The 15487-nt window shown below is 48.8% G+C and overlaps 1 protein-coding gene across 1 annotated transcript; it reads left to right on the plus strand.

The window, feature by feature from the left end:
* The first annotated feature begins 296 nt into the window (after positions 1–296).
* Positions 297–10672, plus strand: CACNG1 (calcium voltage-gated channel auxiliary subunit gamma 1). The gene is made up of 4 exons (XM_058038746.1): positions 297–537; positions 6643–6717; positions 8823–8960; positions 9683–10672. The coding sequence occupies exons 1-4, from the start codon at positions 297–299 to the stop codon at positions 9907–9909; spliced, it is 681 nt and encodes a 226-aa protein (XP_057894729.1). The 3' UTR covers positions 9910–10672.
* Positions 10673–15487: the final 4815 nt, after the last annotated feature.

Below are 15487 nucleotides of genomic sequence, written 5' to 3' on the forward strand. Positions count from 1 at the left end.
AACCTCGCTGAAAAGTTAATCATCCTATTAATGCCTATTTCTGGGCATGCAGCAAGTGAAGAGATCTCAGCCCCTGCGCGGCGGCCGCAGCGCCCGCCCGGCCGGGCGTGGGAATCCAAAACAACCCGGGTGGGACGGGGCCGAAAGCTGAGCTGTGCACAGGGAGCCTCCTGACACAGCCCAGCAGCTGCCTGAGGCCCGGGGCTGACATTTGCAGGCTCTCAGATGCGCCAGGGTTTCGGGAGCCCTGGCGAATCCCCCGCCGCGCTCGGCCGGGAGCGCCGGTGCCCAGCGAGATGGACGAGAGCAAACCCCTGAAGGTGCGGCTGACGTTCTCCGTGATCCTGGTGGGCATCTCGCTGCTCTTCGCCGCCGTGGTCACCGACCACTGGGCCGTGCTCAGCCCCAGCCTGGAGGAAAACACCACCAGCTGCGAGGCGGCGCATTTCGGGCTCTGGAGACTCTGCACCAAGCGGATTTTCATGCAGGAGCCAAGTCCCAAAGAGAAGAGCTGCGGGCCCATCAGCCTGCCAGGAGGTACGTGAGCACCAGGATCACAGCAGGCTTTGCTTGGGAGGTTGGAGGACACAGCAAAGGAACAAGGCTCCGTGTCCCCCGTGGCAGAAGGAAAATGGGCACTGAGTTTGGGATGGGGTGCATGGGGTCGTTTTCATGGTGGTGTGCAAACACACCTCCATGAGTTGCCAACTCCTGCTGGGGTTGCTTTGCTGTGTTGCCTTGGTCTGATTGTGACCATATTTGTGTCTCCCGTGCAGCAGCGACAGTGGTGGGGAGAAGGGGAGGAGGACTGGGCACAGTGGGAATCACAAAGGGAGATTGGGATGGAGGGAATCTTGCTGAACCCCAGCCAAGGGTCCTCCAGGCATGTTGACAGCAGCAGCCAAGAGTGAGGATTTATGGGTCCACCAAACCCAGCTGGATCTTTAGGATTTCCAGATCCATATAATCCCAGAGGAGCAGCCATCCATGGTGGATTATGTCTGAGCTGTTCAATAACAGCCATTCCACAAGGCAGGGAGGGAGAGGGACCAGCAGGATGGTTTGTCAACTTCCAGAAAAAAAGAGTCATAAATGGAGTTTGAATCAATTTCTCAAGGACTTAGGGAGCCTCCTCACCTCTCACCAGAGGCACCAGCTCCCACACACGTCTCCACCTGCAGCTCAGTGGATGGGGAGGGCAGTGGGCACGGCAGCTTTCCGGGAAGGCTGCTCCATTCCCTGGTTAAAGGAGCTCATTATGTTTTTGCTGATTGCCAAGTCAGCAACATCCGCGCCGCTTGCACTAATACACTCCCTCTGTGACTGAGCCACGCTGCTTTTTTAGAAGGCTTATAGGGTACTGGATGCTTTCCAGAACAGAAATAACAGGATTGCCTTCGTGTTAGACTCATTGCTTGAAATGAAATATATGTTAACACATATTTGGAAATTTCCTGTGAAAAATCTTCCTGCTTGGGCTGACTGTATATTGCCTGTATTACTGCAATTCTTTATCTCTTTGGCCAAATTACATGTTGTGAAGAGAAGAGCCGAGCCTCAGCATGTGGATCTGCCTCTAACCAAACTTGGGAGTGTGTCATCCATATGCTTAATGTCTCTCAGGAAGGTACTTACGTGCCTAGAGACGTATTCCTCGCTGCACGCCTTCCCCCACGCACTGAGAACTCCCACTAAAGGAAAAACAATGGAAATTGGTGGATAAACAGCAAAACTGCACGACCGTGGGGTAAATATAAAACTCATAAATATCCAGCTGTCTGCACAAAGCAGATTCGCAGGCAGGGCACAGGAAAGCAGCCGCTATCTTTGACAGACATCAGCATGTGCTCGCACAGACGTTGAATCACATCCCAGCGCCGCATTCCGCCAGGCACAGGGGAGCTGGGAATTATGGAGGGGCTGGGCTGGCCCCCACACCAGAGCTGCTTCATCCACTTTTTAAAAGATATTTGGGAATTGGGATGACAGCCTGCGTCGTAATCACGTTCCAGAGGGTGAAATTCGCACCTCATTTATAACATAAATACCTTCATCCCTGTTTGAGCCGGGAGAGGATCAGAGCCAGGGAGGGGAGAGGAGCCCCGGGGCTGGGGCTGCTGAGTGAGGCTGCGGCCGCACGGCTCCTGCTCGATTGATTTCACACTTCTGGGAAGGGATGTCGGCAGGGAAACACCAGGGTTGTGAAACCTGCAGCAGCCAAGAAAATGTGAATGAACAAACGCGCAGTAAAAGAGCAGATGCAGGCGCTGCTTTTCCTGAAAATCATGAGATATAACCAGACATTACTGCCAGGACTGGGAAAGAGGCATCAGAATTTATCACTGAATTAATAACCATTTACCAGTCGCTCCCTGTGGAGGAAATGGATGGCATGATTAACGTTATTTATTGGGTTTTGAGCTCAGCACAGCGCAGAGTGGGGAGGATGACTTGGCTCGCAGTCCACAAAGCAGGGCTGTGATTTAGGCAGAGGTTTAAAATTTTACAGCACCCATCCGAGGGTGTTGACAAATTGAAAAGGGTTCAGCATGCTGCTGTAACAAATAAAAAGATCAGGGAGATGGTTGTTAAAACCAGGCAAATTCAGATTAATACTGAGACATTTTTAACTGTGGTCGGTGGGCACCGGGGCATTTTACTGCCAGCTGTAAATGCAGTTCAGTGTCACTGCCCGTAACTCTGGTGCTGGTGCTGTGCTGAAAAGCGGCTCCTGTAATCTGGGCAGCAGCAGGGGAGTTCAACAGCTTAAACAGGTCCTTGTGAATGCAGGAACCTGAGCACAGGCAGCTGGAGAGAAGTGCTGGAGCAAATGGGCTGTCAGCAGGGCTCTGTTCCCTGCTACAGGAGACTCACCCTGCAAGACAGGTGTGAAATGAAACTGCTTGGAGAGACCATCTCCAAAGCTCTGTGTGTGTCAAAGTGTCAAAGGCCTTGTTGGCCAGGTCAGAGCCCAAGGCCTGGCCCCTCCATGGCTCAGCCCTCACCTTAACACAGCCTCTAAGGGCCTGCCAAACTCAGCACAACTCTCCCAAACTCAGCACAAGTGGAAACCTCACACTAAAACCCAGGATTTTCCAAGCATCCACCCTGCCACAAACTCCTCATGCTCTGTCCATCTCAGGTTCCAGAGCAAGGCGGGCTCCAGCCATTTCCCAGCCTGTCACTCCAGTGCTTGCAGGGGACAGCTGCCACCCAAAACTCTTCATGGCCTGAACATCTCATGGTCTTTCCAGCCTTTCTTCCCCTCACAAAGTCTCCAAGTTGCAGCTCCCCAAGGTTCAACCAGAGTTCCATGGGATTGCACTTCTCCTGCATCCCATGGCTTCATCCAGGACTGATGGATCTGAGGGGCAGGGAGCAGGAAGGCTGTGAGGGGTGAGGACACTCTGTGATAAACCAAACTACAACCTTGAAGTTTGTGTGACCACAGAGCCCTGGACTGTCCCCATCAGCACCCTGGGGTGGCCTCGTGGCAGAGATGATGGAATTGGGGTGGGGAGAAAGGAAGATTGCCACACAGTGTCCATCCATCATCAACCCCAGTGGAAATCCTGTCTGATATGTAAATGTGCTGTGGCATAAATGGGCTTTTCTCTTATTCATGGTGGCACCACAGCCATTGCAGTGCCCCAGCTCTGCTGAATACCAGACTTGTTGGAACAGATATCCCCAGCTCAACAGAGAGAGCATGGGAGCACCTTCAAACTGAAAACAATTCAGCATTTCACCAAAACAGATCTAGCTCTATTTTCTCACAACAAGTGTATTTTCCAAAACCACCAACCCACTTGTGTGATGGCCCTTTTATCATACACTGGCAGAGCTTTGCTAAGGGCCATAAAGGACAGAGGCAGCTCCATCTCCTGCAGACAAATCCACCTCTGAAAGGTTTATGGGGATGGAGGGTGGGCTGGGCTGGTTTGGCTCCCCTGCAGTGGACACAGAGCTGTGCTGTGCTCACACCACACCAAGTCTGGATGGCTCCACCTTTGCACTGCACTCCTGAGGGCTCCTTTGAGTTCAGGCTTTTTAGAGAATTAATGAAAAGCTAAACCAAGCAATCCCAAAATAAAGTGTCCCAGACACAGTGCTCAGCCTCTGACACCACTGAGTTGCTGGTGGAGGTACACAACCACTGCTTTGAGGCTCAAAACTCACAATTAGAGTCACAGAGGGCTGAGTTCAAATGTATTTCTTCCAGTCATTTGCAAGGATAATAAAGAACAGGTCAGGAGATTCCAGAGCTAAACATTAACCTTGTCTCCAGCAAGGAGAATCTGCAGATGAAATAAAAGTCAGCTTATAAACTTAAGTAGATAAGAGTGTCTCCAAGGAATCTTCCCCTAACAGGCCCAAAAACGCTGCTTTGCAATTACCCATCTCCTGGGAGAGGGAAAATAAATCCTCTCTGAGTCACTAACTCCAGCAGCCACCATTTACATGACAGAAAAACCCACAAGAACCAACAGGTAGAGCACAGGGACCTCTCTGCCAGAGAAATTAGTGCTGTAAGGAGGCACTGAAATGCTCCCAGGCAGAAACCCTCAGCAGTCCCTGCATGTCCTGCACCCAGCCTGGCTCAGGCTTCACCCTGTGCCTTTCCCGGCCTGGGTGGGGACAGTGCCACAGCTTCTCTCAGGCTTCCCCCCAGAACCTTCTGGAAGCTGGTGCTAAATTTGTTATTTAACAGAAGGGAAGCCCCTCAGGAAAGGGGCCCTATTTTTGAGTTTCAGGCAGCCTGGGCCACTGGGAGCCCCTGGGTGCTGCAGGGGTGCTGGGCAGGTGCTGAGTGTGTCCCCTCAGCCCAGCCCGGCCCGGCCCAGCCCAGCCCAGCCCAGCCCAGCCCAGCCCAGCCCAGCCCAGCTTAGCTTAGTTTAGCTCAGCTCGGCCTGGCCCAGCCCAAACCAAACCAAACCAAACCAAATCAAACCAAACCAAACCAAACCAAACCAAACCAAACCAAACCAAACCAAACCAAACCAAACCAAACCAAACCAAACCAAACCAAACCAAACCAAACCAGCCCAGCCCAGCCCAGCCCAGTCCAGCCCAGCCCGGCCCAGCAGGACACAGCGCAGTCGGGGCTGGCGCCGCTCAGCACGTCCCCTCCAGTGCCACCCGTCCAGCCAAATTCCTGGCCAGCAACTGCTCCACACCCCTGCAAAGCCTCAATTAAATCAGTTATAAATAGCAGAACACCCTCCACCCTCACCCTGCTGCTGCCAAGGCCCGAGTCAGCAGCTCCTCCCCAGCAGAGCCTCCCCATCCCGCTGAGGCCCCAGTGCCATTGCTGCCCTCACTGACCCTCACCGGCTGAGGAGCAACAAGGATCCTGGCCATGGAGAGAGCTAACACCTTCCCTAATGTACTAAAGCTAAAAAAGAGAAGCAAGCTGGTACAAATGTGGTACAGAGCATGAGCTGGAGGCTAATCCCAGCATATACTGCAGTTCAAATCACACAAAACACCATGAAAGCATTTTCCTATTTGCACAGAAAAACTTACATGTTTATTCAAGTAGTCTTGGAGAATATAGAGAATCAGAGGATTCTCCATAGGAATAGAAATGCCACTTGCTAATGATGGGTGTCCTCCATCAAGTTTCCTTTCAGTGTCACAGCTAATAAAATTTCTTAGTGGGATGATGAGTATGGCAGAAATAGCATCCCCACACCCCCTGCCCCACAATCCTGATCCCTGCTTGCTTCCTGACCCCCCTACAAACACCTCGAACCTGGCACTGTGCTCATGTGAAGTCCAGACACAGGAACTTCATAAAGCTCCCTCCATCTAACTCTGCTGCCCTATCAAATTAACTTAACAGGCTGCTCTGATGGGATCAAACTTGGATAATGCTGCTCTGATGGGATCAAACTTGGATAATGCCTGCCATGAGAGCCTCTTTGCCCTTGGCTCACACAGCCTTCCCTTCCCTGGGCAACTGCTTGGGCTTCAAAAAGCTTTGGTCTTTTTTGCTTTGTTCTTTTTTTACTGACAGCCACAAAAAAAAAAAAAAAAAAAAAAAAGCTCTTAGCATCTCTATTTTAGTCAAACACCATGTGCTGTGCTGTGCTGCATTGCAGCAGTCTCATCTCTGGGACCCCCAGATCAGCAAATTCCCCCCAATGGCACACAGGGCTCTGTGAGCTGCAGGAGGGAAGAGCAGAAGGGAAAGGTGGGTGAGGACCCTCCATCCTCCCTGCCTGCACCCCAAGGTCACCATGGAGTGGGTTGGGGAGGGAAGGGAGCTGCCAGCTCAGCTGTGGGCACAGCAGATCCCAGCCCCAGGAAATGCTGCAGCTCTGAGAGGCAGAAACGTGTGATGGCCAAAAACACAATGAGAAAAATCATCTGTAATTGACATTTTAAGCAGGAGAGCAATCAGCTCTGACAGGGATACAAAAGGTATCAGAGGGGTTTCAGCCTTGTCCATGCTGGAGTCTGGTGTCCTCATCTGCTCCCAGGGAAATCAGATCCAACCCCAGTTCTTCAGCATCACCAAGGGTAGGGAGCCTCCAAACCACTGCAAGCTTGGTACATCAATAAAAAGCTAATTCAGTCTTACTACATTTTATCACAGGTTTCCAAGAGCACAAAATTGAATTTTCTTTTCTCTTTTAGACCACAACTGCTCCTACTTCAAGCACTTCACTCCAGGAGAGACCTCAGAGATATTTGAAGTAACCACCCAGAAAGGTAGGAATGATTCCAAAAGAATATTTTCCTAATGTTGTAAGAAGTGATGGGCACACAAGACCTAATGGAAAGGGGTCCCCAAAATGAGGGTTCTGCCCTGGTTCTGCTGAAAGCAGCAGAATTTCTAACAGGCACCATCAGCTGAGAAAAATGTGGAAAATGCCCTGGACAAGGTCAAATCCCAGCTTCCTGGGGACAATTATTTTTATATATGATCACACCCATAAACATGATTTTACATAAGTTGTCCCACAAATATATAACAATGTCAATAGCCAGGAAAACTGCAAAAAGTGCTTCCAGGATAAAAATGACTTTACAACATTGGCACTATCCGTGACACTCAGCCTTTGCCATTGAAGGGGAAGATATTAATAAAACCTAAATGAATAAATCATACCCCAAGCAGAGTCTTGACCCTGAAAAGAAGTGCAGAGGCTCTCTGAGGACCATTAGGAATTTTATGGTTCATATTGATTTTATATGAAAGTCATGTAAAAAATAGAGCAATTGATGAATGGAAGGAACAGGGATCCTGCAAAGACATGAACTGTCAGTGTTTACAGCAAAATTGTCTTCCATGGACAAATTTCACATATTTAGTAAGTCCAAATATTTTGAGGGCTCTCCTAACATGCTCCTCTCTCTTCCTCATCCTGTCTTTGGGGACAAACTCCCTCACAGTTTGCAACACAACATATTTACTGTGGGAAATGGGAGCCATTGGATACATCGCATGTATTAATCTGCTTTGCTTCTAGTGGAAAATGTAATGGTGGAAAACCCTGAAGATAGGTTCCCTAAAAAAGTAGCTTCCTAAGACAGGAAAGACAGGAATTTTAACTAGATAGAAAAGTATATATCTGAGTCACCTGCTTTTGCTCAGTTATCTGCTATCTGATCCAGCCACCTGATCTTCAAAATGCACCCAATGCCTTCAAGGCAATGCAGAAAAAAATCAGGAATAATTTCTTCTTCAGGGAAAAAAATGTCAGGAAGAACTTCTTTTCTTTGGGGCAAAAAAGAAAATCTTAAGCCCAGCAAAAGATTTTACAATGAAACGAACACTTTCAGGCAGTTCCAGCACAGAGAAAAGAGAAACATTTAGAAAATGATAATAAAACAGTGATATGAAAAGCAGTGAGAACAAAGAGTAATCTGCTGTTCCCCTTTGCAGAAATAGCTCATTTGGATGTGAGCTAATTAGTAACAGGCAAAAAAATTCTTCATGATTTTGCCTGGGAGATATTTTATTTAAATGGCTTGAAAGGCAAATATCATCAGGCAGTGTGATGTTCATGCATGGCTACATGTGTTAAACATTAAACTAATCTGAAAACGAACTCAATATGCAAATGAAGGTTTGAATTACTCAAGTAGCAGCTCCCCCCCTCCACCCAGGCACTGAGCAGTGCTGGGCTGGGGGAAGTGTCCAGCACATGGCTTACAAAAACCTTTTGTAAGGACTTTTGGGGAGGGTTGAATCCCATGTCCTGAAGAAGCTGGGTTTGTACAGAGCTGGAAATCTCTGTTGTAAAGGCAAAGGAATAAAAATGAGCTGTGCAAACACTTCACCCTGGCCTGCCGTGCCCACCCAGGTGCTGAGCCCATGGGATATTGGGACAGCACCAGCAGAGTGCAGGGCCAGGGCTCTGCAGAAAGCACAGAATAAAAGCAGAAAGAGCTATTCTAGCTATTGAGCTAGTCTATTTACTCTGGGAGCAGGGTGTGGGGTGATGGGAGGGAACCAGAGCATGGAGCTCAGCAAGGCTTTGACAAGAACATTTCCACAGCAGAGCCAAAGCAGCTCCAGCAGCCCCATACAGGTGGGATGGTGAGCAAAGGTGCCCTGGGCTATCTCAGGGGTGTTCAGAAAGTGCTTTCCCCTTCCTGCTCTGCTTTTATACCTGTTTTTTTCTTTTATACTCTGCTTTTTTCACATTCCAAAGATACATGGCCAATACTTGTCCCCATTATCACTTGAAGAAAACAATTCACCAAAGCCAGGATTTCTCAGAGTGAGCTGCTGTAACATCCCCACAGCTGATGGCAGCAGGCTCAAAATGTGCACTATGTCATTTTTGGTGTTCTTTTCCCTTTGGCAGAATACAGCATCTCAGCTGCAGCCATTGCCATCTTCAGCGTTGGCTTTGCCATCATGGGGACGATCTGTGTGCTCCTGTCCTTCAGGAAGAAGAGGGATTATCTGCTGAAGCCAGCATCCATGTTCTACACCTTTGCAGGTATGGGGACAGCTGCTCACATTTCTGGGCTTGGTTCATAGGACAACACAGAGAAATTTAAGATAGATCCTGAGGGGACAGAGACACTTCTAAAAATGCCCTGAAGGCATTTTCTTCCTGGCCACAGCCTACAGGTCCCTGTGTGGTGTGAGAATGTCCTGTTCAGCAGCTGCTCTGTGTTTTCTCCAACCCCCTTTAAAAGTATATTCACTAGCTTCAAGTATATTCACTGTCTGTCCCAGTCTGAACCAGGGACACACAATATTTTATCTCATTTATTAAAATTCAAACCAACAAAACAGCTGATCCAGGCCCAAAATACACAATTGTCTCCCAAGCACACGAAGACTGCACTTGTACATGAGCCAGGAATACTCTGACATGCCACAATGAGTGAAAGACTGAGGTGCAAATTGTCACCTCAATCTAAAATCTTCCTCAACCTCTGAAAAAGCTCCCCAGGGAATGCAATTATTCCTCCCCCACTTTGAATTTCCCATCCAAGCCTGCCTAAAAGATCACACTCAACAAGTCAGTGGCTGACCTCAGGTATGGCAGAGCTCCTGGCAGCTCTGAGCACTGGTTCCTTCAAACACTGAAGTCAGTGACTCACCTGTGAATCTCACTGCAGTTCCTGTATGCAAAACAACAGATGAGGCGGTTAATTAAGGATGAAAAATTGACAGCTGGTTATTCAACCCACTGCTCCTCTCTTCCTTCAGGTCTCTGCATCATCATCTCTGTAGAAGTCATGAGACAATCCGTGAAGAGGATGATTGACAGCAAGGAGACAGCCTGGATCAAGTACAGCTACTCCTGGTCCTTCGCCTGTGCCTGCTCCGCCTTCGTGCTGCTCTTCGTCTGCGGCATCGCGCTCCTCCTCATCGCGCTGCCCCGCTTCCCCCAGAACCCCTGGGAGACCTGCATGGACGCAGAACCCGAGCACTGATGGTGCCTGCACCCATGAAAAAATATCCAGAAAGTGTTCTGAAAATATTTGTATTTTTTAAAATGCCTGGGTCTCACTACACAATGTGCTCTCCACCAAATGAGTCATTACTGAACCCAGGGATGTTCGATTGCAATTGTTGCTTTTTTTTCTTTTCCTCTCTTTTTTTTTTCTTTCTTTTTTTCTCTCTTTTTTGATTCTGTTTTTTCTTTTTCTTTTTTTAAGAAAGCAGACCACTTAACACCATCATGGGTGTGTGAGAATGGCACTGCTCTGTGCCAATTTGGGGCTGCGCTGTGCTGATGCAGTTGAGGGGAAATGTGTGTCTGAGACAGCTTGGGCCACAGAGGAGACAGCTTTGTTATGAAGAAGATGTTTGGTGTAGTTGGGCATAGATCCATGAGGGATATGAGGTTTTTATACCTTACTTGGTCAGAGAGAGACACTGTGGGGAGTCAATGTCCCCATTTATGCCACACTCCTTCCCTCAGAAGGGTTAGCTTGTTCCCCCAGGGTAAGCGGGAGATCCTTATGCTTTCTATTAAAATGTTAACATTTGATAAAAAACAAAACAGAACTTTGCATAGCATTGGGATAAAAATCTCCCCACCAAATTTACACCCTGCAGTTCCATTCTTGTAAATCAACTGTAAAACCCACAAAACAGAGTCTTGTGTTCTGCTTAAACTTCAGTGGCAAAGCCAAGAAGTACTGAACATGAAGAGTGATATTTTCCTTTAATAAAAAGCATAATCTTCTGGTAGCATGATTTTCTGGGAAATTATTTTGATGGATGAATCACTTGGCCCATCAGACTCTGCCAGGTCTGGGTGCTGTGCTGGGTGCTGTTTGCTGGACGGAGCTCTCGTTCCTTCCCCGTGAATGAGCTTTGTAAAAACAGCCTGCTCTGCTCGGTGCACATGTGAGTGTACACACAGCTCCATCTCAGGAAAAACCCTCCAGAGCAGCTGCTGGGAGGGAGAGGATCCTGCCTGGAGGAGCGGCAGCGCTGGGAGGGCCCCGCCGGTGCCTCGGGAGCTGCTGCTGCTGCTGCTGCAGGATCAGAGCCGGGCAGGGCAGGGGATGCTGCGGGCGCTGCTTTGCTGCTGAGAGCCTGCAGGGCTCTGCCACAGCTGCCTGAGGCGCTCTGGGGGCTGGGGGTCCCCCAATCCAACCATCAGCAGCACTGGGGGTCCCCCAGCCCCACACGCTCACCCAGCCCCTCCAGCACTGGGGGTCCCCCAGCCCCACACCCTCACCCAGCCTCTCCAGCCAAGCCCTCTTCTCCCTCATGGTACCCCAGCACCAAAAGGTGGGGTGTATCTTCTTTTTTTCTTTTTTTTTTTTTTTTTTACAGTTCAATTTTCAGAATCTGCTCAGCATTTCCCCCCAAGCAGTAAAACATATGTGACTTACAGTGTGCTCTTTTTACCCGGTAATTTAAAAATCAAGGACAAAGGGGAACTGAAGTGCTCTGTGTTTAGCTGTTCACAATCCTAAAGAAAACCAGAATTCCTAACAGAAAAATCTCTGGTCAATATGAAGAGGTCTGAAATCATGGCATGTTCGGCATGTGGAGAAATTCCCCAGCAGTTCTGTGCTGGCTGGAGGGGCTGCCCTGGGCCCCACCATTGGGGTGGGCTCAGCCCCAGCAGCCCCAGCCAGACTCAGGCTCATCTCCATTTTCCCCATCAGCAGAGTGGCAGCAAGAACAGAAGCCTTTTGTGAAATTGCATTAATGTTTTCCAAGCTCTTTGAAGTTGAAAAGCAGTACAAATAACACATATATTATAAAGTTTTGGGATGAAGCACTCACTGGTGCTCAGATCTGAGTGTGAACTGAGGAGCTCTGCCTGTCTCTCATCATGAGAGACAACTGCAAGTCTTCATGTTGTCACAGAACCACTCTGAAATGCTAAATGGTTTTGAAATCTTATTTTTGGGTACAGAGCTGACATCCTGAATTTGCATTTTCATTGTTCAAGAAAACAGAGGCTAGTTCCTAGGGAGAACCTTTACAAGCAACAACAGAAAGGAAAGTGGTCAGTGTGACCACCAGGGTGGCTGACCTTGGGTTGGGACATCCAGATCACACAGCAAAGATTAATCCAAGCAGAGCAGCTGGCAGGAACAACAGCATTCCCAGCTCAGCCATCATCATCATCATCCTCATCATCACCTCAGCCATGCCATGGGTTGAGATAAGCAAGGTTTGGGGACAGGGTCTGAGTTATCACCCCACACAGCAGTGGCAGGTGCTGTGTCCTGGGGAAGCCCTTCAGTCACCCACACCTTTTCTGAAGTGCCATCCCTGTCCTTCAATACCTCTGCTTGGAGACAGCAATTCCTAGGTGGGTTCTCATCCTGATGGGCCAACTTTTACCCAGCCAAGGTGCCACTCAGTCCCCTTCCTGATATTCAAGAGCAAGACATGCACATTTCACATAAACACACTCTGGAAGGTCTCACCCATCTCCTGATCTGCCTGAGCCAAGCCCCAGGGAGGGCAGTGGAAAGATTCCTGGTAAGTGCTGGGCTTTGGCCTGGATCCAAGGTTTTACAGCCTCCCTGGGATCACTTTACTCACGAGGCAGAGAAAACACACAGCTCATGGCATCGAGATCCTACACCCACAGCCAGAGCTCAGGCAGCTCAGCCAGATGCCTCCTAAAGCCCTTAAGACTCACTGAGTTTTATTCTCTTTCTGCTCCAGGCTGAGGCTTTGTGATCATTCCCTGCTCTCTATGGTCCCTGCTAGACTGAGAAGCACATGGATAACTTCATTTTCTTCTTCCAGATATTAAGAACTGCTGAAGAGGGACCCATCCATTAAATCAGTCATTGGTATTCACGGTGGGAAGGGCTCTGCTCCTGCAGCAGGTTTGTTCTGCCAGAGCTGATAATGTGTTTTAAGAGAGTTAATAAAAGTAATTGGCCTTCATAAAGGAAAAGGAATATAATGTTGGAGGGGGAGCTGTAACCAGTTTCAGTTTTCATTCTCTCAGCTGAGCAAACAGCAGGGAAGAGCCACCAGAACCTCAGGGATGGACCATGAAAATGTGAAGGAAACGTCCTCACCAGCAGGGAGTCACCAGAGCCAAAGAGGGATGGGAACCCAGCTGCTACACATCCAACAGGAGCACTCCTGGGTTTGGGACACAGCCAAAGAACCAGGTGGGAAACAGGCACCAGAGAAAGAGGCAGGCAAATCAATTTGCAGAACAAGGAACAACCACCAGCCACCACAAAATATTGAGCGTTGGCCCTGCCACTACCAGAGCCAGGGACACCTTCAGGGCAGTTGCCATTCCCTAATCCAAGACCAGTGCCTGTCCCCTCCTCAGAGCCCCAAGAGGTGCCCCAGGGCACTGCCCAAGCCACAGTGCTGAGATCTGGGCTGCTCCAGTCTGCCAAAGCCCAAGTGTTAAATCACAACAGAAGACGTGAAGGTTTTTGTTTATGTAAGATTTGCTGTGAGGCGTGGAGAGAATCTGCTTCCCTTGTTTTTAAATGCTGTGCTGTGTGAATTTAATGTGCAGAAAAGGTGTCAGACAAGCAACCCCGAAGAAGAAAACTGCCTGTTTAGCAGCAAGCTGAGCTCTTGAACACCCTTCATCTGCAACAAGGTTCTGCAGGCACAGCCCAGCACCAGCGGGTGGGGGAGAAAAGCTCAGCACACAAGGCAGCACAGATGGGAGCATGAGAGAGGATTTCACCCAGAAATCCTGGCACACACCTCTATTTCTCCTTTAGTCCACACCTAGAGAGAGCCAGCGCATGCAGGATGCTCAGGTGTTTGATCACCCTGATCAAACTATTTGCAAAGGCACAGGAATTTACTTTGGTTTTTCACTGAGGCATTTCCACTCTGTGACTTTCTTGTGGCCATCACCTTTTTCTCCTCACTCAGAAATTATTTCCAGGAAGCCCCAAAGATCTGGGAATTTCCCTCCCTCCAAGGAGACCCCTGGCCCTGCTGCAGAGGAACACTTTCTCACCTGGGCCTGCCAGCTCTTGAGGAGCACACCTGAGACAGGAGTGTCAGAAACCTGCAGCACTGCCAGCCCTGGGGGTTCACATGGAGGCCCTGGGCTCTGTCCAGAGCTGCAGCTGGGCAGTCACATGCCAGGAACCTGACCACAGCCAGGAACTGTCAGAGAATCAACCTCAGCCTAAACTTAATTTAAAACGAGCTTCCTCTGCCCACAGTGGGACAGTGCCCCTCGGAACACTGCATTACTTTATGACTTAACTACAGGAGCATCAGGCTGCTCTGTACCATAAAGCACACACAGCAGTGGGACCTGCTCTAAAAGCATCCATTCCAATTATTTCCCCTTTCCATTGTCACCAAGGGACAAGAAAAGAGCGTCACAACTTTGTTTTGACTGAAGTAGAGGATGAGATTGTCGTTGCTTTGTGACACTTGAGCGATGCTCGGGCTCCACTGAAGCTACTGAACATAAATTCAAGGCATGCAGACATCACACATGCCCACTCTGCATCAGACACTGAGCTGCTCTGCTGCTTTCTTCAAAGGAAGGCAGAGAAGGGAATAAACTCAGATTTCTGGACTATTTTCTACGTAACAGAAGCAGCAGCACAATTCTGTTTGGCAAGGCTGCACCGCAGGCTGTGGCTCAGCCTCATGCCCAGTATCACCAGTCTCACTGGGAGCACCTCAGTGGCTTTACAGCTGGTCTGGTTGAGGTATTTACCCTCCAGCAGGAAGCCAAGTCTTCTGGAAAAGGGACTGACAACATCTTTTAACCAGTCTTGGATAATTCATATCGCTGAGCGTTCTGTAATTTGTCAGAAGCATCTATTAATCCTTAATGAGGGAAAAACTCCTCAACATTTCTCAGCTAAAGTTGCCAAAAAACCCCCACACCGAACTGACATTTCCATTGCTGCTGCTGCTGCAAATCCTTTTACTTCTCTTGAATGAAAGAAAAAACAAATTTAGAAGGATTCAGCCCTTGCTCCTGACACAGAGACTGGCGCAAGTATTGCTACACCAACAGAAATAGCCCATCCTTCATGTCAAGGAATACGATGTGCAAATTTTTATAGGCACCATAGATCATCACCATCTGTCTTGACAAGTTAATTGTCTGCAGTTTTTCTAGGAAAACTAGAACCCTTAAAAACTAACAAAACAAATGAGTTGAAGGATGATATGGGCAGAGCATGTGGGCTCACTGCCCTGGAAATGTGCAGGTTCTGATATGCCTCAGCTCAGCCTAAAAAGAAAATCTGGAGTGGTCAAACACTGCTCTTGGTGCTACACACATAGCAAAAGAATTGCTTATGGAGCACGATCTCTGCAAAAAAACCAGCTGAAGTTGACAAATCTGGGAACAAAACATTAATTAATCAAACAGGGAATGGCACTGGCAGGGTTCGCAGTCAGTGGCAGGACTCACATCCTGCAAAGGGTCAGCAACACCACAGCCCACACAATTAAAAATCCAGGACAAACTGTATCAGATGACAACCTCCAGGAGAAAATATGGATGCTGGAGCCTTGGTTCTAAGCAGCCAGCTTTATGCCAAACAGCAATTTATGAGATGCCTT

This window comes from Melospiza georgiana, chromosome 21, assembly GCF_028018845.1.
Source record: "Melospiza georgiana isolate bMelGeo1 chromosome 21, bMelGeo1.pri, whole genome shotgun sequence".
Taxonomy (NCBI): domain Eukaryota; kingdom Metazoa; phylum Chordata; class Aves; order Passeriformes; family Passerellidae; genus Melospiza; species Melospiza georgiana.